Consider the following 27,362-nt stretch of genomic DNA (forward strand, 5'->3'; position numbering starts at 1 on the left):
TCGGTTGCAGCTAAAGCTAGCACTGGCCAAATTGCCAGATTGAAGACTGGCAGCAAAACTGTGGTCACTGCATTCGTAGATAACACTGGAATAAAAACGGCTTAAATTCACATCAAACGAGTGGATATCAACACTTACCACTAGAGTGGGGGCCTCTTTAGCCAGCACCGATTCTGTGACGGTACGGGAAGTGAAATCCAGGCTGGAGTTGGCGGTCTTTGTCTCAGGAGGACCTAGAAGTATCGGATGATCCGTACTGGTCAGATTGATGGTCTTATGGCTTTTAAATGGCAGGGAAGGTTGATCTCTGTCCCAGTCTGCATGTAGTAAATGCAATGGCAAAAAAAAAAAAAAAATAGATGGTGTGCTTGAAGATAAACCCAAGATCTGTGCATGTAAGTGTATGTGAGTCCGTGACTCTGTCAATGTGAACCCCGACATCCGGAGGCAGAATGTACACACACACACACCACCACTATAAAGCAGAGGACCAAGAGGTGCCGTTATGGTGTTATTGTAGAGAACAGCAGGGGGCGACAGAGAAACCACCTTCCCCAGCCATGCAGCCCAAAGAGGTCATGAACTCAAACTGATTTATTAATAGGCTTTTACTAGATAAATTGGCTTTGCTAAACTATTCGACAAGTCGTTTATGTTAGTTTCAGTGACTGCGTAGTTTAGTTCTGTTCTGAGGTGACACTGATATAAGTGAAAGACTGCAAAGACAAACAGTACAGGGTTAACTCTCCAAAGGGAAATGTTTTATAGATACTAAAAAAAAAGGACAGCAAAAAGAACAATGACCAGGAAACAAAAGATGGAACATGAACATTTTTAACCAGCCAATTAAAAAAAAAGGGAGGGAAGGGGGGAGAAAATATACCACAGAGGTGAGAACACACCCAGCCCTCCCTCAACAGGTCCTTCGCCATTTAGCTGTCATGATATCATTCATGGGTGACTTCACAATAGTTTACAGACCAATTTAAAGTGTCAAAACTGTTTAGCGACGCCCAGAGATTAAGCAGCATTGTCAGTGCAGGAGAGTAACCCTTGAACCTTTCCTTCGTGTTCAGTCTCTTTGCTCTCACAGCAGTCAAACAAACAAACACACACACACACACACACGCACACACACGCACACATGCATACGGTGGAGATGACTCACTGTGCTGGCCGTGACGGCGCACATCCATGACCAGGCTGCCCTTCTGCAGGGCCTCCTCCAAGCTGGACTTCCACTGCTCGTAACTCATTTGTGCCACCTGGAGCCCGTTCACCGTCAGCACTTCGTCCCCGTCCTGCAGCTGGCACATCTCGGCCGAGCTACCTGAAAGTTACAGGGAGAACGGGCTTATTAGAAGAAGGAACGTTTTTAGAACCGACATCAGAGCAGTCCCAGCTTTTCCAGTTCTTCTGGTCTAGGGCTTCAAACATCAGTAAACAAAAGAAGCATCTTCAACTACGAGAACTGTCTTCATCGTGCGTGGCGGCAACATAAACTCCTACCCAGTTGTTTCAAATTTTTAAAACATTTGTCTGTTTAGCGACAGACTGAGTTGTCATGACCAAAATGGGATGTTGTTTTTCCGTTTTTGAAAAATGACTGAGAGAAATGTAACCGACGAAAACAGAACAATAATTTTGGTAAAAGCAAGTATTTCCTAACACGGACATTTTTCCGCCCAACTGGAAAAATGTAGGTCTGTTACTGTTATTAGGCCTTTTCTTTTCTTTCAAACAAACAGCAACAAACTCATGTACGTCGCTAAAGGTGATTCTTTTAAACAGAAAAAAATAACAACAACAACAACAACAACAAGATAATGTAGGTGAAAACTTAAAAAAGCTGCATAAACAGAATTAAGTTTGTATAAAGAAAAGTTTGGGGCAGGCTTCATGAATTGATGCGAGATGTCAGTATAGCTTAAAATACACGTCCTACTGTTCATGCGCTGGTGGGGAGCTGCAGCAGAAAAGAGAGGCTCAGACCCAGCAGATCTGACCCATATAGACGCTGCCCTACATAAGGTTCTGGCATCACAACTGCAGTGGACTCGAAAACCTGCTAACGGCTAACAGGCAGCGCTTAAAAGGTGAGATGAAACGGAGCCAAAGCACCAGTGTTCGTTCGGTATTACCACGTGTTACTGTGAATAACATGCAAACACTGCATGGGTGACTTTTCATGTGAAAGGTTCGGGTTCGAGCTCAGCTGTGTTGGGTCACCTGGCTGGATGGACGTGACCCGAGCTCCCGTCGAGTCCCAGGCAGCCTGGAAGCCAAAGTCTCGGCTGCTGTTGGGTTTCTGGTTCAGGCTGATTCGCATCTCACAGAAATCCTCCTGGAAATCACACAACAGCAGGTGATTAATAAGAATATGGACTAACTTTCAGATCATGTCTATACTTTTTTTTTTTATTTGGCCAGAAAAGCTTCTGACATAATCGTTTGTTGCTCCATTTTAGTCAGCAAACAAACTGAAGATAAACTGAATTTAGTTTCATTGAATTTTTAAAAAAAAACAAACAAAATAAAAATACATCTTTGTTAACACCTTCAGTCTGAAGAAGAAATCCCAGTTCCTTGCTGGTTTCTTTGCCAGGAGCAGGACTGACTGAGACGTCACTCTTGACAGGAGACGGGAGAGACCTGATGCTCTGAGTCGAGGACAGGCCCTTCGCTGCGGCGCTCTCCTCTTCCTCTTCCTCTTCCTCTTCCTCGTCATCGCTGCTGTGTGCAGAACTGGACTGAGCCTCGTCCTCTGAGGTCATGTACTGATGATACCGGCTCGGCACAGATGCCTTCTTAGAAACATCGACGTTGCCGTTGACACCCTTGTGGGATTCGTCCGTCTGTCGAGGATTAACACATAAAGAGCTGATCAGTAGCTCTAGATGATCGAAGTTGAAGATAGCTAGAGCTAAAGCCAGAGCTACGATGGCTGAGGCGGGAAGGAATCACAGGTTGCTCTAATAACCGTCTTCACCTCATCCACGTTGTTGAGTCCGGCCTCCTACACCTTCCTAGCGTACCCTGAGCACGTTTTGCTGTTTTATTATCTCTGCTGCTTGTACTTCTATTACCACAAGGCTGTTTTCTTCCACTCAACTTTTCATTAATTACTCTCAGCATGACTATAAACATTCGTCTTTTTCCAAAACCTATTTTCACACGCAAAAGAACATTTGTCAGAGAAACTCAATTTTGTGTCCTCATTAGTTGTAAGCCAGACTCATCAAAATGAGCAGAACTAAACCCTCTTTGTGTAATGAATCTACATAACAGGTAATCTACTCGGCGCAGTACTCATTTACTGAGACGCACCTCTGTGTGCCTGGTACACGGTTTGCTGCACTTACCGTGTGGGCTCTAGAAAGAGAGGAGATGCGGGACGGCTGGGTCCCAAAGGGCCTCGGAGTGACGACCGAGGTTAGCCGCGCGCTATCCGATCTCTGGTAGCTCCTGGGGAGGGAGGCGGAAACCCGAGACACGGCGGGAGGCTTGGGTTCCATCGAGCTCGACTGTGGTTGTCTGTCCGGAGAGCTGGAGGAGGGGGCCTCCACCCCAGTCGGCGCTCCCAACAATGAGGACCTTGGCTCGAGCTCCTTCTGGGTGGAGGCGAAGGAGGAGCGGGGGGCTACGTCCCTCGTAGTCTTCTCTGTGTATTTTATGGCCTCGCGTTCCTCCGCTGGACTCTTCTGATAGGATGCAGCTGCTGGAGACTGGTTGCTGGTGGTGGTGGTGGTGGTGGTGGTGGTGATGGAGTTTCTGGCTGCAGGACCATCCACGGTTTCCTGCGGAGTGGGAGGCGAAGGCTGTCTGCGAGTGCGTGGGGAAGCAACCGGGGGGTCCTCGGCTTTCGGAGAGGGCTTGGAGGGTTCTGGGGAATACGAGGGAGCATCGATGGTGTAGCTTCTGGGTGGGAGCGATCGGGTCGGCGCGCGAATCACGGGTTTCTCAAATAAGTTGTCGTCGTCGTCATCCAAGTAGGAGAGAGACGACAGGCGGCTGCCGATGCTGTGCTTTTTTTTAGTTTCTCTGCGGGTGGAAGGGAGGAGGAGAAAGGTGAGGGTAGGGAGTGGGAAGGGGGGCAATGTGCAACATTAAAGGTGAGGCGGTGGGTATGATGCAAAGAGATGAGGCATAATAAACTGATTCTTATTTACACACTGAAGACAACCGTGCAGTTTCTCTACAACAACACAGAATAACATTTTTACCCTTTATTACCTTAGTAAAGCATCCCTCCTCTGAGGGTAAAAAGGTGCAAAAGAAGAACAAACTCATTAAGCACCACAACCACCCTGATGCTCTACACTGATCAGGTGTGCTTCCCTCCCCCCCTCCCCCTTTTTTTGCTCACCTCTCGTCTTGGATCTCCTTGAAGGACTTGGACCTGCCGTCTCTGCCATACGTGATCTGCTCTATCTTTTCCCGCTCCTCCTTCTTCTTCACTATGTCAGAGTTCACGCTCCGGCGCCGGTTTTTCCATTTGCTCAAGTCCTGCGGAGAAAAGATATCCAAGTTCACCTAATGCGCCGCATCTTTAACACATCGAAGCTCGAGGTTTGGATTAAAGCGACAGACTGTCGTGGACAGCTAGGGGGTGTGATGGAGAAGTTGGGGAAGAAAAAAAAAAAGAAGAGAGAAACAGGAAAAAAAAAAGAAACAGGGCTCCATTTGAAGGTGTTCTATTTGTGAGCCTGAAGCTCCTCCCGACTCGCTTCCCCTGTGGTTTGGGGACTGTGTGACCTAAATGTAGCTTCAGGACTCCATTACTTCGCAGTGACATCAATCAGACAGCAGGCAGGTACAACAGAGAGAACATAAAGACATCTGTCACGTAATAGGTGTTTTATTACTCATTAAGTAAGTGACAAAACAGGTACATAATTGTCATCAATTTCAAGAAAACGCTGTTCTTTTATTAAAATGAAGTAATTTTCTGTAACTTCCCCATCGTTATTACATCATAGCAATATTTCATATTGAATCTGTTGTTGGGGTTGTTCTTGCCAGCAGGGACATTTGCCGATGAGAACAGTGAATAGCCAGAGGGCAGCACCGCACCAACCAGTTCCTGCCTCTTTGACTTCAATCCAAACGGCTCTGATTTCAGCCGGCAGCTGCGAGTCTAATCTCACAGATCATGCGCTCGTCTTTCACTTCAACGTTATCTCTGCCAGAAGCAAACATCTTTCCTGTCTGCCTTGATTATGCAGAAAACTTATGGGAAAGATGGCCGCAGGCGTGTGCTAGACAGTGCCCTTTTCACATTCTGTCACATTATAATTACCAGCTTCAGTGTATTTTATTGAGTTAGGGAAATGGGAGGAAAATGATTTAAAGAAAATAATAATAATAAAAAAAAATCTGAAGTTCACTGTACTTCAGTTTTAAACCCCGTTCACTTGGATAATCCTAAGTAAAATCCAGTGCCCATATCAAACATACTCACATCCTGCCACTTATCCTCGCTCTCTTTAATCTGTTCTCGGTACTTCTGAAGCTCCTCCAAGCGATTCTGCCGGATGATTGACGGGTCCACCTGGATGTCGCTTGTTGATTTGCTCCTGAGGGACGATAAAAGTGGAGAAAATAGTAGAAAAAAAAGAGTCACCTTCTTTGAATTGTTAAATCTTCAAACAAAAAAAACCCCAAAAAAAAACAAAACATACTTCATAAGTTTCAACTAAAAACATTTTACGCATGCATCGTCTCTTACCATACCGCCATATCTGCAAATACTGGAAATCATGTTAGACTTTCATGTTACGGAGTTAGTATCCACACCACAAAGACCAGCCAGGAAACAAAAAAAAAAAAAAGGTTATAAAAAATTAGTAAGTTAATAAAATTTACGACTGCCATCCCCACCGTCATGCAACAAAAGTCTCCAAAGGGTCACAGTTGACAAAAGAAAACTCCCTTTAAAGATGTCACACAAAGATTTCAGACCTCTAACCAGTCATAACGGTCACACTGCAGTTTTCATATATATATATATATATATATATATATATATATATATATATATTTTTTTTTTTTATGTAATTTTAAGAAAGAGCTTTCTGCAGCCCTTAATCCCAACCCTCCCACCCTGGACTCGCCCCTGTGTTTAATATTGCATGTCAAAAGTTAGCAGCAAACAACAGTGAGAACAGCAGATCAAGAGGCAGGGTGCGACTGGACAGAGGTCCGAGCAAATCCAAAACATGCCACATTTCTGGGCGCCCGCGTCAACTCACCCATCAGAACTTTCCTGCGTTTGCTGCTGTCTGGGGGAACCGGAGAGAATCATAGACAACAAAAGTCACATTTCTGTAGGCTGTTTTTTCTTTTTTCCCCCCACAGTGAGACTGACAGTACTCCGGTTAAGAGCTGGAGGCCAGGTGGAGACTCTTATTAAAACTCATTTGTATTTAAACCAAACACAAACATGACTCCGCTTGCCAAAGTCTAAAATTTGCAGCTGCCTGCCTGCAGAAGATAAAGAGTGAAATAGCTGACTTGACAGTATGAATTATATGGGCAGTTGTCCAGGGAAGCATTAAAAAAAGGGAGGCATGGGAACACCAAGTAAAAAAATATTACTTATCTGTCAAGTCTGCCCTATGAAAGTTTTCTATTGCAATGGATTGCTTCTTCTGTATGTTACGTAGGTGAACCCTCATTCCACTGAGAAAAAAACAAAACAAAACAAAACAAAACAAAAAAAACAGGCTTGCCAGTGTGCTTTGTGCAAAACTCTATGGAATATTTAATCACACCCCATAATCTCAGATAATTTCCTGCATTTTAAAAGGCTTTAGTGGAGTGGAGAAAGCTTCCTAAGCTCCATTCATACAAGAACCAAAACTGACTCTACTGTATGGAGCTTCTTACTTAATAGAGATGTGTTTGGATTTCCCTCTAAGCAACACATCCTGTCCACAGACTCCATGATGCAAGCGTAACTTCACACATGGCAGCGAAGTAAATCCAGATGAGCTTGACTCAGATTAAATGGTTGCATTGTACCCCCAGCCTGTGGTGAAAACTTTGAGTTCTGCGCACACGTCGCATGTACTTTCAGAGAGGTGGGGGATTTCTTTACCCCCTGTTGGCGCACATTAAACTGCCTGACTTGTTGCAGTCTGGGCTGCTGTAGTTTGCATCTGCCTTGTCTTGCTGCTGCGCTTCGAGTTTCACATGTTGGCGTGATGCTCTTTTCAGCTGAACTCGGGGTCAGATTCACGGCTCGGGGAGTTATTCAACTGGTTCCAAAGCAAAGTCATGAAGTTGTTTCTTTTATTTTATTGAGCAGAAATATATGGATTTACAATTTACAGGCAAATTCAGACTTTCAAGAAAACAAACTAAAGATGAAAATGTATGGGACCAGTTTTTTGTCATGAAATCCTTTCCTGTCAAGGAGAAGTTTTGGGGGGTTTTGTTCATGAACCACACCCACACACGCAAGAGCAGTAAGTTTGCTGCACAACCGGGGAGTTCACGCTGAAGGTAAACAACATGCACCTCTGAACCGCAACCATTTTCAGAAAAATAAAATATTAATTCTCAATATAAGAGGAAACACAATTGAAACTACTCATGGGCAAGGAAGACAAATGTTTTAAAAAATATTCCATCATTATCATTGCTTTGGTTTAAAACCCTTTTAACAAGATGCCATTACTCCACACTGCTGGTCAGCTGGCTGAAATATTTACAAGACATCTGTGTCAGTGTAAATATTTTCTGCCCCAAAAAGCCACAAAGTCAGTCTCTTAAGATATTTTAAAACTACAGGTAAGCTATGAGCAGCTCACTGTCAAAAACAAAATAACAGCAAAAAACAGTGATCATTTTTGCCATTCCAAATATAATAAAGCTAGTCACACAAATACCTTTTCAATAATGTAATAAAGTTTTTAATATCCAATAATAAACTGCTATATTGCCAGTAACAAAACAAAAAGTTATTACCTCCTTGGTTCAGAATTAAAAACTCATTTTAAACGTGATCACTGCAGTGGACAGTCGTACAATGCATAAAAAGCACTGTTTCTTGGAGCTACAACAATAAAGTAATAACTTAATCAACTTAATTATTGACAAAATGTAATTATCCTGAAGGACCTAAAACTTTCTTACATTATTGGAAAAATACTGCATTATTGCCTATGAGTTGATTGCCAAACTAATTACACAGCTGATGCAAGTCAGATCCATTCCTGCTACTCTATAAGGAGCCAAACGACAAACACACACACTATTCTGGGCAATAAGCACAAATTATTATTAACTTGAAAAAAATTAGCTAAATGTAGCTGGTATTTAGTACTGTATTTTTTGCTTATGTCAATGTGTCAAAAGAAAAACGCAGAAAGCGTATTATTGCATTATACCCAATAGCAATTACAACATCAATAATATGGGGCAATTTAACCAATTAGATTATTTTGTCTTTTCGTTTCAACCTTCTCGTGTAAATGCCATCAGACTGTATTTTCACTCAAAGCCACCAAACAGTGACAACGTGATACCAGAACATGTCAAGAACTAAATAGACTTTTTATACAGCAAATGTCAGTATATCTCCTTCTATGTGGCTTACAGCAACATGTTTTAAAGTGACCCAGTGAAAAAAAAGAAAGAAGAAGAAGCAGCGTTTCATTCTAAACAAGAGCGTGACTGGACAAAAGTTCAACCTCCGACCGTCTCCACATCCATCAGGACTCGTGTGTCATCCGACACAGGGGCGGTAAATGGTACACGGATCAGAAGTTTCACATCCATCTGCTTCTACACCTTCAGAGCCACTAGTCTCTCCAATAAAAGCTTCCTCTTGTATCTTAGCTGAGAGGCTTCCCTGATTGCCTGCCACCTCTGCAGGTCGCCTTTGCTACAGGAGGAAGGCACGGAGGGAGTTGTGCGACCGGCCAACGGGCCTTTCTGCTGACTCTGATCGGAACAATCTCGCAGCTTCCGAACCAGCATGTCATCCTTTTCTGGCTGGAGCTCATTCTTAGCTTGATCCTGCTCAGCCGCGGCCGCTTCCCGAGTCAGAGGGCAGGGGGCGCAGAGGAGTCTGGCTTTGAGATCAGCAGGGAGGGCCCAGGGCTCCGGGACGTGCATGGGGGCGTAGTTGTCTGGGGCCCCCGAAAGCGCTCGCTGCCTCTGGGTTTTCTCCCTGCGATAAACGACATCGTCCCGCTCAATGTCTGGAAAATCGTCTCCCTCTGCGTCTCCGCGAAGGTGTTGCCGTGTGACGATATTGAGCTGCGGCTCAGACGAGTGGAGTCTGCGCTTGGCGGGGAGCCGAGTCTTGAACGCGGCCAGGTCTGCGTTGGACTGAAACGACAGGGTCCGCCTGGCGAACATGTCATCGTTCTCCAAGTCCGGGTCAATGCTTTCATAGTCAATGGGGTCCGGTGGCTCTCTGGGGTCTTCGCGCCCCAGAAGAGGCCACTTCTCACCTTTGACCAGTCTGGGACCTGAGGCGGGGTCCACGGGGGCAAACACCAGAGGAGGGATCTCTAAAAGAGGGGGCTCTATCTTGGGGAGCTGTGGGGGAGGGTGTGCTTGGACATGAGTACTGCAGGGTGAGCAGAAGGAGAGAAAAGGATAGAGAGATGATGAGCGCATGCATAGGACCTGGATCGAGGTGCAAGAAAAGGTGGAAAGGGGACATTTGATTCAAACAGATGCTGATAAAATGAGGTTGTTACTCGTAAATGCACACAGCTGCGAAATAATATCAATGCAAGTTGACTGCAAAACTGGGTAGAAGCTGTAATAAATTTAAATACAGCTTATTTCCAAAAAAAGGGGTAGCAACTCCTTGTTAGAGCTCGTTAAGGCAACCCCAGCGGATCAACTACTTTATTAGTCGATTAGAAAGCAGCTTAAATCAGTTCAGCCCCATATGGAGTAGTGTTCATTTAAAATGCGATGCTTTAAAGCGAACTCGCATCGTCACCGTCGTGCAGCTGTATCGACCTTTTCCCAACAACAAGGGTGGTTTGAGCCGGGGTCTCGTGTTTGTGGGAGCGAGAGGGGGAGGTTGCAGAAGAAGGGGGAGCGGAGGAGAACCAAGGACCAATGCCGCCCTCTGAGTCGTCGGACGAAGAGCCGGACCGCTGACGGCTACAGCCAAGAAGAGCAGGAAGAGAGAGGGACAGAGGAGGTTAGAACAGAGCAGAGGGCGTGCGATCGATCGCAGGATAAAAGCAGGACTCATAGGAGTTCGGGAAGTCGTACTGCAAAGAAATGCGCTGTTAAATAAATTAAAAATATTTTTTATATTAGCATGCAGTTAGTTAAAGGAAACTGAGCAAGAAGAAAACAAACAGCAATGTGACTTACACCTCGCTAAAGTCGTCATACCCCTTGAACTTTGTCACTTTTTGTCACGCCGACTCTGACCGGAAAAGTATTCCCACAGCATGATATTGCCACCACCATGTTTCACTGTGGAGATGGTGCTGGAGTTAGGAGGAGATTGGGTGCAACAAGGGGAGGAATACAGATGCGGCACTCCGGGTTTTCGTGTTCGCTGCACCATACTCAATGGTATATGTGTCAAACTCAAGGACTGCGGGCCAAATCAGGTCCACCATAAGTTTTCATGTGGCCTTCTGGACTTTAGAGCCTTCAAGATAACAGTTGTGTACTTAAATATTATTTCAAAAACAGTTTTTATCCGTTTTCACATTCTATCACTACCAACTCTTCCCGCAGTTTGGTTATGACACCCCTGCTGTGTACTGATTAGGTGGTTTAATTAGATTTTATTCAGGTGTATCAGAATAAAGTGGGCCAAATGTAAACCCAACCACACAATCTTTATTTTAATATACACTAAATGTTTACGGTCATACAGGCAAAATGTGGAAAAAGTTCAAGAAGTATGAATGCTCTTGCAAAGCGTTGGGTAAGCCGAGGTGTAGCTAAAATGTTACGATCCCCTGTTGCATTTTGGTCCCCAGTAATGCGACACACACCGTCACACCCCCTCTCACACACCTGAAGCCTTGCATCTCCTTGTACCAGGGCCTCCTCTGAGAGCCCAGTTTGATCTTCTGTACATGAACGTCTTCTTCGGGCGTCCAGAACTTTGGTAAGAACTTGTTATAAGACACGCTGCTCGCCCGCTGCGGTTTGGCGCCTATCTTACGGGCATAGAGATCATCCTGGACAGGATCGGCATAGCCCACCTCATCATCATCATCCTCTTCAGAATCATCGCACGTGTACCTGAACAGGCTGTCGGAGCACACGCCCCGCCGGTGGTCCACCCTCACGCGGCTGCGGTCGAGGGACTGCGTTTTCCTGCTTCTGCTGCTCAAAGGAGACAGCCAACCACAAGTGCCAAATTAAAAATCACTCGTTGCAGGAACCAAGCTCACAAAAGCCACGCAAAAAAAAAAAAAAAAAAAAAAAAAAAAAAAAAAAAGCACAGCAGCCTCAAACCAAATGATGTAAGGATTAGGAAACCCAAGCAAACTCAAGGCAAACTGAGAAGCCAATTTTAGGTCCTATGCCACAAAAAAAAAAAAATCAAATTCCAACTCAAAGCCCACATTTTTTTTTTTAAGAAAGAACAAACATGGTTTTACTGCAGCTTGAATCTGTAAATCACTCTCCCCAAAAACTCCATCAAACGGAAGTGTTTGAAGCTGTGTTAGAGGCAGAATACTTTGTTGCTCATGGCTGCAATAAACCATGCGAACTGAGAGGAAGATGAGCATTGGGTTTTTATCTCTCATCACACAGGCACATCCACACTGCATCTTCATGTTCTCTGACCTGTCGCAGGTCACGTATGGCTGAGTGGGGGAAACAGTGACCTTGGGCCAGGGGCCGCCTTTACCCCAAACCCCCCGTCCCCTTGCTGAGGGGCTGACGGGCACGGCAAAGTTGGTGGGAGGAGCAGGGGAGGGACTGTGGAATCGTCTGCTTGCCAGATCGTCCAGGACGAGATCGGGGTCGGGTCGGTCTGGGTCCGAGTCGCTTCCGCTCCCTGAACCATATTCCCAGCGGGGTTGAGCTGATGATGGTAAGGCGCTCTGGGTGACATGGCTGCCGCCATAGCCAGGAGCGGAAATCCCTTCTTGACTAAGATCGTCATCCCACAGCATACAAATTAAAAACACAAGCAACCATGCTCACACTTTTGTGAACTTTTGGCAACTAAACAAGCCAAATATTTCACCAACATGAACTAAATAAGGAACAGCACCTTTAAGTGGAAAAAAACGATGTACCTGGTGAGCGTGGCTTCATCTTCTTCGTAGCTGGAGCTGGCCCAGCTACGCCGGCTGTCCTCGTTTCGCTCAGCCCGTTTCTTCCTCAGCGGAGCCGGCACGTAGCCCGACTGCTTGTCCTTAGTGGGCAGGAACTGGTTAAACTGGGCGCTGGCTTTAGGCGTGATGACTAGTGACCTGCGGTAGCTGAGGCTGTTCTTGTTGTCAGCCATCCTGAAGATGGAGTCTGCCTCGGTGTCGCTGCAACAACCTGGACAGAGAACCAGGACAGGATCAAGAACCGGTGCGAAACAGAAGGAGGGAAAAGAGAAGAAGACAAACAAAGCCAGGATGTAGAAAAGAGTGAGGTTTGTGTGTGTGTGTGTGTTTTGGAGTGACTTTGTAGGAGTAACTGAGGGGTGCAGGGTGGGGAACAGAGGCCTCTTCATTTACAAGCTGCTGTGGAAGGCTGTGGAATGTCTCACTGCTCCCAGTTACACAAAAGAACTGCTGGGTTGCACAAACGTCCATTACCAGAGAATCCGTTTTACATCAGTGTGTCAAAGTTTTGTACTTTGATATTCTACAAAAAAAAAAGAACTTCCACAAGCCTACCACTAGATGGCAATAGACGTTTGTTTTCACAAATGGAAGTCAGCTTTCCAAGACGGCGGGTCTTCCCAGTTCACAAATATTTGAACGTCCAGATGGATGAAATGGATTTGAAATATTGAGGCAAACAAACAAGATAAGAAGGTCTAGACCAGCGGTTCTTTAGCTTTTAAGAAAATAAATATTACCTCACGAAATGTTAGGTGTTCCAAGTTCCACCTAATCCAAACCTTTTAAAACAGTACAAGACCCGCAGCAAGAAAGACAGAGAGAAAAAAAAAACAAAAAACGAGAGAAAGAGAGAAAAAGAGTAAGAAAGGAAGAGTGAAGCAAGCAAACACAAACAAAGAAACAAGACAGAAATGCCCTCTGAATTGAAAATCTAAACAGTCAAAGACAGAGTTTGGTAAGAGGTAAACCAATTTAACCTAAAAATCCAACATGGCCGATAATTGCTGAAGCTGCAGTTAGAAACTTTCTGTTTTTACGTCTGGTAGCAAAACAAGCAAAACAAAAAACAAAAAACCTCTATTCCCAAAATTTTTCTTTAGTGCTTGAATGGAGACATTGCTGAAGGATGCATTGCCATCGGACTGCAGCCTATTGTGAACAGTAAGGAAAGACAAGGTAATTTTATTCACATAGCACAATTTCAACAACAAGGCAGTTCAAAGGGCTGCAGAAGCCAATGAACAGTCAATGAGAACAACAGTAACTATTACTGGTTTCATCCAGAGGAAAATAGACCCCAGCACTTGTTTGTGGTTCATTTTCTCAGAGTTTTTATTTTTAAATATTCTCAACTGCACTTCCTCTGTGAGTACTGCTTTCTTGAAACAAAGATCAAAGTGCAAAAAGCACTGTGGTCACAGCATATTTTTGTCCGTTTGGGGTGTATTCACTCTACGTTATTACTAATTAACTTATAAATAGTTCACAGTCAGAGTACCGCAAGTGGTATTCGGACCACAGTTTGAGAGGTATGGATCTAGAGACTCAGTGACTCACTACTATTTAGAGTAAAACACAGATTTGAAAAGCAAAACCCAGGCAATTTAGCGGACGAACGACACAAAGGCAAGGGAAAGCGGCTTGAATCGTCTACTGTACCCTCGCTGCTGCCTTTGAGAGTGGCGTCGGATGAGATGCTGTGGGGTCTCGAGCCCAGCGAGTCCAAACTGTCCAACGAGTCGTCCCTCCTGTGTCCGCCTCTTCCGCCTCCACCTCCTCTCAGGGAATAGATCTCCTCTCGCTCAGAGTACCAACTGTCTCCAAAACCGCTGTCTCGAACGCTGGAGCCCTTCTGGCTGTTTGATTCCTGCAGAGCCTTTCATGCACACACAAACACACACAGTCGGTCACACATTTGATGATATAATAGGGTGCCAGTTAAAATATTTAGCTTCTCTGTTACTGTCCGTTGTGAACCCCATTTCATCTGCTTTAAATTTTGAACCATTTCAAGAGCTTCCTGTTCAGACGAGCTAAGTGTTTTGTGGAGTTTTGCAGGTAAACGAGACAAATTTAGCTACTTGGCCTTTGGCCTAGGGTTAGGGTTAGCTGTCAAGTGTGGTGGTCATAGCATCATGCAAAGACCTCTGAAATCTTCAACCTCAATTCAAATCAACCAGACAACAAAAACTTGGTACCAATGTGGACTTCAAATAGGACTATGGCACCAAACATGCATCAAAAATGTTGTGGGAACAGATAAAGTGGACTAACGTTAAGTTTTCCCGTTGACCGAAAGGGTACCGAGTGAGAAAGAAGCCACTGCTATTAAAATCAACACGTTCCAACTTAACTAAAATTGGAAGCTGCCCTCATGGACAAAGGGTTCATGGCCAGAGAAGACAAAGATTGATCTGTGCGAACTCAGTGACACAAACGACCGCAAACCGACATTTAAACTGGCTCAAATGACTAAATCAGGCTGACATTGACTGTCTCTTTCCAAAGCGCTAACCTAAAGGCCCTGAAAACTAACGTGCCCTGTTTAATAGCCGGGCGAGTGGCAGGAAGCCATCTGCTTGAAATTAACTCTTCATTAAATAGAAAGAGTAGTCAAATATCAAACTAGACAGGGAAAGAAAGAAATATTCAAACAATAAAGAAGCCTCAGATGTACTTCAACCAATAATGATTGTATGCAAACTGGCAGAAATAACGTGGGTGCTTAATACCTTTTTTATGCCTAAGCACACAGTCAGCAACGCATCTGGATGACACTGTGCCAGTTCTAATATTTAGCTCCTTTGAGTGTGTAAAGGGGCGGAGGTGTGCGAGATCTCCCAGGTAGATTTTAAAGTCTGTGTTGACGTGGTTGCTGTAAACATACAATGAGTTATAATGGGTGACGGATGGCGAAATCTGCATCGAAAAACATCATCATTTCTTCCTCCCTGCCATCTCTGTCAAAACAAACTTCATCCCCACACCCTTAATGACTGTGTTTACTACAAGACGAGAACGTCGCTGCACACAAACACATAAAAGCCTCTTTAAACACGAGGGCACCGAACAAGCCAAAGCGTGTCAGGCGATTTAAAGAGAAAGACGGTTTTCTGATCTGTAATCTTCCAAATCCTGCCAGACAATAGAGGTCAACAAATTAAAACCTGGCCAAAACCTCAAGAGCCACTGAACTTGGATTAACGTGGCTAAATGTACAAAATGTGCCCTGACCAACTCCTATTACCAAAAAATCCCTGGAGTGAAGTGGATTACAGAGGGCTCGCACACAAGCCATAAATCCACGCGAAACACAAGGTGCCAAGTTCAACACTGGCACGGGCAGGACGGGAGGGACGGAATGCCTCTCTGAGGAAAAGAAGTGGCTATTTTAACATGTGAACTATGTGTGCCGCGTTGTAAACAAGATGAAAATAGCTGAGTCAAGGGATCAGGTCACTTATGACTTAACGCAATGCTGGTTTCGCCGCCCACCAGAGCGCGGGCTCCCTCAGCCGTCTGTGGCCGTCCTCACGCATAGTCCACATACCAGGGAGGATTCACAAATGTACTGAGCAGTGACTGTAAAAGAGGATTTCAATACACGCTGACAGCCAAGCCTTCAACAGGTCATAGAGCCCAGAGGTACAATTACACCTTCGAAAAGGAATTCACCTTGTATAGTGCGGTGCCCAATAATCCCTCGAAGGCCTTGAAATTTAGGTAAGGTCCATCATAGAAAGGATCACTCTGAGCTCTTCTACCCAGCCAGTAAATGGTGATTAAAACCTGGAGACAAAAAAAACAAACAAACAAAAAAACAGACAGTAAATAAAAAATGGCAAAATTTAATAACCATCAGAGAATATACAGCTCTGGAAAAAAATGAAGAGACCACTTTAAATGTTCAGCTTGTCTGATTTTACTTTATATATATATATATGTTTGAGTAAAACGAACATTTAGTGTTAAAACTTTTAGTATCTATATGCAGAAAATGAGAAATTGTCAAATACTTTCAGACCTCAAATAAAATGAGGTCAATTTCATATTCATTTAGAAACAACAATACTAACGTTTTAACTCAGGAAGAGTTCAGAAATCAATATTTGGTGTTATAACCATGAGGTTTTCAATGGGGTTCAGTGCAGGGGTCTCTTAATTTTTTCCAGAGATGTATATTTATCAAGTAATTGCTGCACTTTTGCCCTCAGTGGTGAATGATTTATGCTGTGCTAAGGCAGGTGATTGTTCTGGTCTGATTTCTAGGCTCGTTTAGAAAACAGCACATCATAAAGCCGTACAGCAAAGTATACAATTTCACCAACAAATAAGTACACATCAACAGCCTCCTACAATTAATGTGGCTCTCAACGACATGAAAGGTTAAACCCCAAGTTCAAAATACACAGAGACAAAATTGACATAGGGACATTTAGAAACTTAGCTCAAAACGTTTTGACAAACATCCATCAAAACAGATTCATAAAACATCTTTATAGTGTTTCCACTATTGTCCTGTTTCTGTGCTTATATACGATCTGGGAAATTGTTGCAGTTTGTTAAATATGCACATTCTTACTTTTTTTTTTTCAGATAGAGCTATGCTCAATTTCCTACTGCAAAACTGTGATAATAACAGCCATCAGACCTCCTGCTGAGCTGTCTTTTCATATTAGTATGCTGCACTTTATTTCATTTTGTTTTTAATGTTCTTCTTGTTTTGGATTTTCTTTTGTATTGTGGAACACAAATGCATACCAGAGATTTTGGTAAACAAGAAGCATTCATATCTTGTGCAAGCATGCATAAAACGCTTCACAATTTTTTTTTTCTTTTTGGCAACTTGTAATTGCAGACGCACTGAGAAAAAAAAGAAAAAAAAAATTAGCTGGTGACCAAACGTTTCAGCTTGACCAGGCCTGAGCAGTAACGGTTTAGTCAGTATTAAAATATTTTTCCCTTCAGTAAAGACTAACGTTAAGCCCTTTCAGGTCACGCTCTTCAGTGCGGATGTTGTGACTGAAGAAATAATTCTCAAAGTTAGCCCTACCAAAGCTAGCTTGTTGGCGCGGACAAAATACTGCAATGTTGATTGTTTTTATGCTTTTGAGCTTTAGGCATGGTCTGTCGTGCTGTTTGTTGGATTTGAAAATTTTTAGCAGATTTGTTGAAGGCTGAAATCAGGATCAACACTCTTTAGGGAGAACACAGAAACGCTTTTGTTTACAGTTGGTAAATGCTAACCACGCTAGTCGTTTATGGCTCTTGAATCGTTTTGCTTTTCGTCTTTCAAAATAACAACCAAAACTTTTATTTTGCAGTGACTGCTCACCACTGCTACAAACAAATAATCAATCATACGTTGAGTCAGGAAGTCTAGGAAAAATACTTTGAACACTGATAAACAGAGACTGAGAATCAGCTAAAACACTTATCTTCAGGTCAAAGCTTTACTGGAGGTCAGAAATCTGTTCAGTCCACGTCTACCTTAACTTGTCCACTAAGAGTGGATAAAAATCTGTTTTTAAATGTCTTCCTTTTGCCTTTTGTTCTTTCAGCTATTTGAATGAATACAGCTGTGAGCATATGAGCTAAAATTTCAGCTACCAAACAGGAAAGTAGGCAGGTGAAACAAAAATATCCTCATAAAGTGTTGCAATATTTAATACAAAATGTGCAAAATGTAAAAATAGAACTGCTACTATGTCTTATCCTAAAGCGAGCAGAAGAAATCAAATGCTTGTTAAGCACACACCTGTTTTATCTACTCTTATATAGACTGTGCACCATAAGACACAGTGTTTACCATTTACTTACATTTCAATCTGTCCCTTGTCATGCATGTTATAGTTATAGCTTAAAAAATCTATGCTGATTGTTGTAGTACGAGTTGTGTGGCGAGGTAAAGTGGTCATTAGAGGCAGTTGAATCTTATTGTTGTGGAAATGACAACTGCATTTAAATTCTATATTCTATTGTAATTGTTTGTATTTATGTAATTGACTCTATAAGGATCATTGCCGTTAGTATTCGGTTTTACTTGGCTCTCCATTTAATTAATAGACTCTGTCTCTATTGGTCAGCATTTTCCACAGAGTTATTTATTAACAAGTAGCGATTCTGCGTTCCCCTCTATCGTTTGTAAAACTTTTCAAATATAACAGTAGAAATGAACAAGGAGTGATATGCTTTAGAAACCATAACTTCAGGTACAGTCCCTGACAGCACCGTACCTGAAATAAATCAAGCTCTACCTTTTTATAATTACCTAACAAATCACAGACCGGCAGATGGTTTATGAGAAAACAACTCACATTTTTCAGCCTCCTGTTTGTCTCTTGATGCCTGTGTGGGAAAAGAGCAGAAAGGAGAGATGTTTGTGTAAAACTGCAAATGACAATAAAAGAACAGAGGGCATCGCTGTGAGCTTTATGTCAGCTGGGCAGTGAAAGAGCTGGAAGCTGAGAGCACAATCCTGACTTCTGTCAGCCCTCCGTACAACAACACACAGAGGCACAGAGAAAAACAAACATTATTTCTGAAATGGAAAAAAAAAACTAACATCAAAGCACAGCAGAAACTGATTTTTTCTTTTAGCTTTCAAACATGTAGAACTTACAATAAGCTGCTCGAAACATTTGTTTGACTTTAAAGAAAGATTCTTGATTGTCATTTTTATGGGAATAAAACTAACAACCGGAAACGTGACACAAAGAGCAGCCCTGCTGTGAGAGAACGAACTCTCTGAAGAATTAGCTGAGCTCTTTCTCTCTTTCTGTGGCTCAGCAGTCTGGCCCGACTGTCAGTAAATCACCTAAGAGGGAAAAATCTGACTTCCCGTGGAGACAAAAAACAAAGCCGACGGCGTCATCCTGGAAGCCCTGTATGACTCTCACCTTTGTGTGTTTCGTGTCTACCTGTCACTTACGGTGACAGATGTGTCGGTATATACGCCACTGAAGAGAGAAATGATTTACAGCCTTGCTTCCGTCTTTGCTGCATCCAACATGTTCCTGATTTAATGCGGTTGTGCTGATAATGGCTAATAAGCAGACTAAAATTATGCGCCTTTGAGGCCATAATCACAGAGTGATGTAAAATTCAAATAACACCCTCAAGTGTGCTGACTGACAAATGCTTACTATCATGATTCAAGCCCTGCCAAAAAAAACAACTTCTTGATTATTAATGTTTTTGGAATCATCGCAGTAATGTTTACAGTAAGTGCTTCAAACAAATATTCAACTTCTGATCTGAGAAGGCTTCCTTGTAATTGACTGACTTTTGTAACCTAATGACTAGGATTTCAAAAATTCACATTTGGGAATACGACTTTCTCAGTTATCTGCATCTTTTGTTTTACAACCAAGAATTGAGTTTAAGAAAAACAACAGCCATTTTTTTTTAAACAAGAATTTAAGACAAATAAATCCCCTGCTGCCACACTAACACTGCTGAAGATCTTTAAAGTAGAAAGTACACAAAGTATTCGAAGTGACAGCGCCACCTTCAAAAATCCAACTATAAACCATCTGCACCTCATTGTAAAAATAAATAAATAAAAAAAAATCAAGTTGGTAAATGGATAAAATATGGTGGCAGGAATGTGCTGAGAAAAAGCAGCAGCATTTAGGAGAAAAACTATTTTCACTCAAGGGTGTTTTGGTGTAGTGTTACAGCTAGTGGCACGAGAGTTATTTATCGTCAAACAAATAGAAAGGATCAAATTTAACACCAGCAAATTCTTAAAACAAACACGGTGCTGTAACCAGGGGATAATAATCCCAAACACGCCAAAATCTCACTCAACAACTGTGAGGATTTGAGTTTTTTGTGTATTTATTTCTAAGTTTTTCTGAGTTCATTTAGTTCTGTTCCCCTGTGAGTCTGTGTTGTCCTTTCTGCTCCCTTTTTGTTTCCCAGGTGTGTCTGGTCCCCCTGATTACTCCCTGTGTATTTAAGCCCACCTAATGTCTCTGTTCTTTGTCAGATCCTTGTGTGTTTGTGTGTCACCGTCAGTCGTCGTCACAGTAGAACTGATAAGTCCTGTGTCGACTCAGCTCTCGTTTTCAGTCTTGTATTTTCAGTTGCTACCGGTATTTAGCTGTTGCTAAGCCTTTTGCCGTGCTGCCTGAACCTGACTTTCTTATTAAACTTTTCATCGTCATCATCTCAAGCTGGTTCCCTGCGTTGGTTCTCACCATCACAAAACCGCCAAATCATGACAACAGAGCAGAGGGCAACATGGCAGACAAAGATCACAGAACTGAAAGTCTGTTTTCTGCACTCAAAGAGAAGTGAGATACGAATACAAACACACTTACCGTTGTTATTCATCAATAAGTGTCATCAGTACGTTTAAATCTTTTGGAAATTGCAAGAAGGATTTCTGCTGAAGCTAAGTGCAAATATTTACCATAGAATTATTGATAAAGCACAGCTATAAGTACAGACATAAATATTTATATACGAAATATTAAAATCTTATTAAAAGTTTCTCACTAACCTAGTCTGATGGTGAGCCCTGGTAGCACACTGCCCAACAAATCTTCAACTTTGCTGATAAAATTAGCCAATAATAACTCAACATGTACAGAGGCACTAATGAATACACTCAAATGTTTGGCACAGAGCAGATAATCCAAAAGCATTAAAAATGCCATTTGCTTATTTTTTCTAAAGCAGTCATTCATGGCAAAACTGCTACTTTTCTAGCTTCCTGCAGCAGCAAGCTGAGCTGCAGGGCAAACACCGGTTTGTCGTTAAGAGGCAGTGTTATTTTTGTTTTATTTCTTCCTTCATACTGCTGCCCAACATCTGCGTCTGCATAAATGTATTTTTCTTTGCAAGTTCTTCTTTGTGCAGTAGTAAAGTTTCTAATAAGTTTGTGAGCCGGAAAGTAGATATGCATTTAAAACTACCAGCATAGGAGGTTCAACAACTTTGCTTTACCTTCACTATAACTATGAAACTATAAGAAACTATATTTACTCATCTGCATTTGAGGATGAAGACTTTTCATGTAGATTGTATTTTTTTTGCCACCTGGTAAAAGCATTTGAGTATCACAGCAGCTGCCTGGACTAAATCCTGGGTGTGTACCAGCAACACTTGGTGAGGTCGTCTCTCTAGCAAACTGCCAGGTCGTTGGGAACTTTCTCTGTTGGCTGTCAAGTTCAGTCCCCCTGCCCCCAAAACAGCTGTGTTGTGTCGGAAAGAGAAATACAGTCAAGTCGTTGAGTTTGCAGCTAACTAATGCGCTCCGTGGAGCATGTAGCTCTTTGTTTGTACGTCAAAAGTGAATGTTGTATATTTACGTGGAACTCTTTCCTCTTAAGTGAGTTAAACTGCTGTGATTACAGCACTGCAACGTTCAACCGCTTATGGCATTTCACTGGATGGGTGGCAGATCCCCTTTCCCACCAGTGTGCGTCATCTCACACGAGGAGTTTCCAACACGGTCATTTGCCAGAAGTGAAAACTGAAGTGGACGGGTTTTATTTATTTTTTTTTTTTTTTCAGTTGGGCCTTGCACAAATTTATAGGCAAAGAAAAAAAACCCGGCAAAGAAAGAATAAAACAATGCTTTCTTGTGTTTTTTTTTTAAACAGTTGCAAAGTATTATTATTGGAAATAAAAGGAGATTTAAGGTCATACATTGGGAATAGCAGCAGCAAAGGAGAGGAGTAAACAAAAAGATCTCTTTTTTTAAAAGTGCCTCAGGACTCGCACATAGATGTCAGAATCAGCTGAGCTCTCATATGATGAAGCAAAATCACTGGGGGAAAAAAACAAAACATCAGGAGTCTGGTACAAAACAGCACAGAGTGTACAACTAAAAAAAAAAAACAAACAAAAAAAACACATCCTCTGACACAGGACCAAGTGACAAAATAGCAACACGTTCACACTTACACCCATTTTCCATTTTATTAGGTACACCAGATGCTTGGTTTGAACTTCAGCAAGTCATCTTCTCCATCCTGAGACGCCTAAATTTGCTGAACAGCTCCCATGTGATTGGCTGAATCTTTATTTGTAATACCTAAAAAAGTGGTTGGCTAGTAGATGTTTTTCTTTTTTTTTTTTTTTTTAAAACAAATTTGTTAAAATTCATTCACACAAAATGGATCATTTTTAATATTTCTGGTAATATCTGAAGTATTCATCATGACATGAAAAAGGTTTTACTGTGGACAGACACCACACAATAGAGAAGATCAAAAACCAGACATAAAAAGCTGAATAATCAACATCTGACAAGCCTTTTAAATCGTTTTCACGAGGAGTGAGCGTGAGTTGCGCCAACACATAAATTAAACAAAAAATGCAAAAAAGGAAGTAAGGAAACATGGGCTACTATTCAAATTTTAGACAAATGACTTTCCTAACAGAGAGCAAAGAAAATTCTCTTTCCAATTTCCTATTTTCGCTTGTGCTGCAACACGAGTGAAAAGACATGTTAAGATCTACAGTCGAGTGATGAGCAAAATATGTGAAACCTTTTTACATGGCCTGAAACTATGTAGAGTAAACCGCAACATACCAGCAAACCTGCTCAGCTTCATCAATGTCACAAAGACAAGCAAGCTACTTCCCAATAAAAAATAAAAAAAACACATACCTTAGAAATGAAAATCTTTCACTCTTTCAACATCTGTCTCACCACACCAATAAGAAATAAATCTGTTTTTTTTCCCTCTCTCTCCGCTTTATAAAACTCTGCTGCGGGTCACAGCAACAATCCAAGATAATCTCAGCAGTGCTAAAAAGAAAGTTGCTCTCAGTTTAATTAGTGGAATCAGCTGTGGTTGCGACAGTGTTGGACATCATTGTGGCGTGCTTATCTGAGACACAGCAGCCTCTGTGGGCAAGGAGCAGGGTGAGGCTGGCATTTCCCTCTCCAGCCAGCATACAGAGCACAAACATAACCCTTGTGTTGGGCCTGGTACAGCCGGGGGTCACAACTGGCAGACGAGGAAACTTTAAAGGTTGCCTGGCATTGCTCCTTGTTCAGTTACACAACTGGACAAACAGTGATGGCCGTGCCTTTTACATAAAACCATGAAACCTAATGGTTTTGTGAAACGTCGTCTTCGCACCATTAGTGCACAGTGAGCCACACCCTCAGTACCAACAAACTAGGCGTGACTCTCGTTCTTTCTACGCAGTCGAACTTAGCTACTAATTTTACACAGCTAAATCATTTGGTACAGTGTATGTCCACCTAAAATACATTCTGTGTGGCGAGTGAAACTTTGTGAGGAAAAGCAAAAAATGTTCTTTTGTGGTAGTGCGGACGTTTGGTCTGCAGCCAAACAAAGCCATTACATAATGGAACCACATTGCGTAGGCACTCCTCTCCTCTGTCCTGTAAAAGATGCCCTTGAAATTCCTGAATGGTAACATAAACCTTGATGTACCTGTCCATCTTAAGTAGTTTCCTTTTATTTTTGTTGTTTGGGAGAGCAGCAGTCACACCTTGTCAATAATTTGCTCAATCAAACTGTGGAAAAAAACGAGACTTTGGACCTCTCTGCAGGGGGTTGATTTTCTAAGTCACTGGGGTCAATAAGCAGATGCCTGGGTTTCTTATTCAATTAAAAATAACAATCCAACTCATATCCAACCTATATATTCCACTATATACACCTCTAATGGCCTTGAATTCAAATAGGGGACGAAAGGGACATACACAGACACGTATGAGGGGAATTTTGACATTCTGGTCACTTACAGGGAGCAAAAAGAAAAAAAAAATCAAGTAACTTCTGACTAATTTATGTATTAACCATGCCCACAAAGAAGTTCATATGTGAGACATGAGAAATGAGCTTTGATTGCATATTTTGATTCTTAAGTGTAGGAGCTATTTTCCCATTTTTTAGTTAAATCTTAGAATTGAAATTGTTTAGTCTTTTTTGTTTATTTCCCAGTTGATTTATCATTAGAATTTTTGTTTTGTTGTTTAGAATAAGTTCTTTGATTAGGAATTAACTTAATTAGTTAATTAATTTCAGGTTGGGATGTGGGTATTTCACGGTATAAATAGGTGGGTCTCTTGGGCAGCTTATTATGCACATGGGTGGTCACAAGGTTTTTTACCAGCCTATAGAATCAGTCACATCAGTCTCTAATCGTCACTCAGATAACAGGTACAGGAATAGGAGCAGAAGCCTGTAACCTTTTTGCCTGAACTGTGAAATAAAGCCAAAGAACTATATATTTGACCTTTTTGATCCTTTGTACTGCATAAACCAGAATCCACGGTGCATCAGGTGACTATTTGAGTTGGATTCACCTTTGTTTTGGTCACTTTTGAGTTTTTTTTTTTTTGTTTGTTTTTTTTTTTTAATTTAAGTTTTGGGACAAATAGTCACTACATCAAGTTATTTTTTTCTCAGAATGAGAGACATTTTTCTGCTTGCTTGTAGCTTGTAGCTAACAGCTACAAGCTACAAGCTCACAGCTACACGATTCACAATTCTGATCGATGAGAACCTTTAATAAAGTTATGCTGGTTGATCTCTTAGGTCGTCTTTATGATGTTGATGCTTGTAAGGTTTTGTAACGCGGGTTGTTGGAATGAAAAACACTTTAATGGCTCATAAAAAATGTTGTAGTTTTTCAACAAAATATCGTCAAGGAGACCAGGTCCCAGTAGCCATTTTATTCAGTATAGAGCAAAGAAAGAGACAAGATTTGAGGCAAAGCCACAGGCCAGGTCTCACACCCTCCCTGCTGAGACAATGTTCGCCAGCATTACGTATAGGTACAGTTTCCCCCCTACATCCTGCTCCTTCTTCATTTCTCCAGGGTTTTAGTCTCAGTTGTGCAGCCTATGAAGCATAATTCCCAAAATAAATCTGCGAGTCAACAGGCAGTGGGTGGTGTCAAATTCCTCCAAATATCTTTAAATTCAATGACTCATCTGGATCGCTGCAGTTTCCTGCAGAGATGACGAAAAGTAGCAACGCTGGTTTGGTGAATCACAGTCTCCTGTGATGCATCGGATCCAGTCTGGTCACAATTTTAAACAAAGGCGTTACATTTGCTCTTTATTTATTTTTTTTTTTATGACAATCTTTAATTGGTCCGAATCCTCCGGCACAGTCACCCCTTCTTATCAGGGTGTTGCAAAATCACAAGAATTTGTTTAGCTGCAATAAAATTTTGATACCGACCGGGCTGTTGATTGATAAAGGTCTTTATCAGGACAAACGTTGCACAACACAAAGCAATGCAGCATAACAGGAAGGTGAATACTACAGCATCTTCACAGCTCAAAGGTCAGGGAAGATATTCAATCTGCGTTTATGGCTGTCGTAACAAGAACGTTGCGTGAACTGAACTGTGTTCTCAGCACACGTTGTCAGTCAATGTCTGACTCCAGCTTCGCAGCGCACCACGATGATATGGAAGACCAATCACCGGAAAAATCAATGAGGATTGTTTTTCACCGCAACGACTCTAATTTAAAGCAGTTGCATGATTAGGAATAAACAAATTAATTAAATTAACAAAGTAACCAACTGGTTGGTCAACAAAACACCAAAGCTTTGTAGTCCTGTTTTTATCTGATTATGTAAATGATTGCATCTGTAACAATTACCGATAGAATTAAGTCTTACAATAGTACAAGATGTGACCGGAATGACATGATTTTCAGCTCAACTGTGTCTGACTGAACGCAAACTCAAACATCAGACATCATTTTCAGCTCTAAACCTGAGGGATAACTGGATGTAAAAACCGAGTGTGAAAGTTAGCTATTTTATTTTTAGCAATAATCTGTTCAAATAATATCAGAGGAGGCAAAAAATAGATACAGAAGTACAACACTAAGTGTTATTTTCTACATATGTTTAGACATGTCTGCGGTTCCTTCATCACATAGATAATAGTAAGGCTAAATGTATTGTATTAAAATTATCCCAATTTATTGATTTAGGCTTTAAGCTTCAGCTTACTATTTATTATGCTGAATTTGGAAATAGTACATTGATGATCTTCATTCTCTGGTGAATACACATTCTGGCTGATGTTTATAGAAAGTAATGCCAAACAGTGTTGATTATCCTCATCGCCCCCCTGCCCCCACTCTAAAGATGATCTTAAAAAGGAAAGAGAAAAGCAAAATATTCTGAGATCAAAAAGATTAAAGAAAATCTTTGATCTCTAATCAAACAGAATAACAACAGTAGGAAACAAAATCCAACAGCGCTAAGCAAAGCACCTGTCAGGCTGGGCTTTAGGGGAGTGGAGGCTGGACAAACACCGGGATTCAGACAGCTGATAGAGATAACTTTCTCTCTCTCTCTCTCTCTCTGTCTCTCTCTCTCTCACTCTGGAGCTAATTTGCGTAGACTCCGATAAGCTGCACAGCAATAAAGCCGTTGGATGCACGTCTGCAGCCTTGTTTGGCATTTTCGACTCATGTTACCTCTTTGTGTGCCGGGTCCCTTTGACTGCAGCGACGTAATTATACCTTTAGTCTCATCTATGGCCACTCTCAAAAGAGTGAAAGAGGGGAAAAAAAAAAAAAAAAACGATAACAAAGAGCACAAACAGCTTCAGGTTAATTTACCAAACGTGATGCTTTCCAGCAGCAACAATGTCCACATTCCTGTATGAAAGAGCAGCTAAAACCCAACCCGACTTTAAATGCCACATGCAAACAAACGCAGGTGTGCTCTGAACGACTGTACGCCGGAGCAGGACGTACCGATAATCTATTAAAAGCTCGTCCACTGTGAGCGCCGACACCATTCCAATCAATCCAGCTTGTCAAAGTGATCCCCCCCACCAGCCCCCAAAGAGCTAAGAATAGAACAAGGGGGAACTCACTCACTCAACAGAAGCAGAAGAACTGAACTTTGAGGCCGCTTATGTTTTTTCCTCTATCCGCATTCGCCTACTGATATATTGGTTTGCTTCATCTGGCTGCCATTAAAAGGAAGGTAATTTTCTGCTGTCATATCGAGAGTGCTTTACGGCCAATACCCTGCGAAAATCTTATGCAACGCTCAGCGCATCAAAGGGCTATCGTTACATTTACAGCCC

At 42.1% G+C, this 27,362-nt stretch overlaps 2 protein-coding genes across 14 annotated transcripts in view; both read right to left on the minus strand.

The window, feature by feature from the left end:
• The window catches only part of LOC106962457 (LIM domain only protein 7), a 59,590-nt gene that overhangs the window by 11,413 nt on the left and 20,815 nt on the right, over positions 1 to 27,362 (minus strand). For 11 of the 13 annotated variants that reach the window (XM_015056970.1, XM_015056899.1, XM_015056975.1 and 8 more), the window contains 12 exons: positions 18,614 to 18,644; positions 15,972 to 16,085; positions 13,956 to 14,172; positions 12,255 to 12,504; positions 6,252 to 6,281; positions 5,462 to 5,576; positions 4,367 to 4,506; positions 3,363 to 4,041; positions 2,586 to 2,855; positions 2,230 to 2,344; positions 1,169 to 1,330; positions 139 to 317 (listed from right to left, as the gene is read on the minus strand). In XM_015056970.1, coding sequence (XP_014912456.1) covers positions 139 to 317; positions 1,169 to 1,330; positions 2,230 to 2,344; positions 2,586 to 2,855; positions 3,363 to 4,041; positions 4,367 to 4,506; positions 5,462 to 5,576; positions 6,252 to 6,281; positions 12,255 to 12,504; positions 13,956 to 14,172; positions 15,972 to 16,085; positions 18,614 to 18,644 — 2,302 coding nt within the window. The remainder of the gene's footprint in view (positions 1 to 138; positions 318 to 1,168; positions 1,331 to 2,229; positions 2,345 to 2,585; positions 2,856 to 3,362; positions 4,042 to 4,366; positions 4,507 to 5,461; positions 5,577 to 6,251; positions 6,282 to 12,254; positions 12,505 to 13,955; positions 14,173 to 15,971; positions 16,086 to 18,613; positions 18,645 to 27,362) is intronic. The other 2 variants (XM_015056946.1, XM_015056907.1) reach the window with 2 other exon arrangements.
• Positions 6,342 to 9,940, minus strand: LOC106962529 (LIM domain only protein 7-like). Its single transcript, XM_015056995.1, has one exon. It carries the CDS (start codon positions 9,631 to 9,633, stop codon positions 8,791 to 8,793), a length of 843 nt encoding a protein of 280 aa, XP_014912481.1. The 5' UTR covers positions 9,634 to 9,940; the 3' UTR covers positions 6,342 to 8,790.

Source organism: Poecilia latipinna, unplaced genomic scaffold (genome assembly GCF_001443285.1).
Source record: "Poecilia latipinna isolate Pla-1442-1.1 unplaced genomic scaffold, P_latipinna-1.0 Scaffold60, whole genome shotgun sequence".
NCBI classification, from domain to species: domain Eukaryota; kingdom Metazoa; phylum Chordata; class Actinopteri; order Cyprinodontiformes; family Poeciliidae; genus Poecilia; species Poecilia latipinna.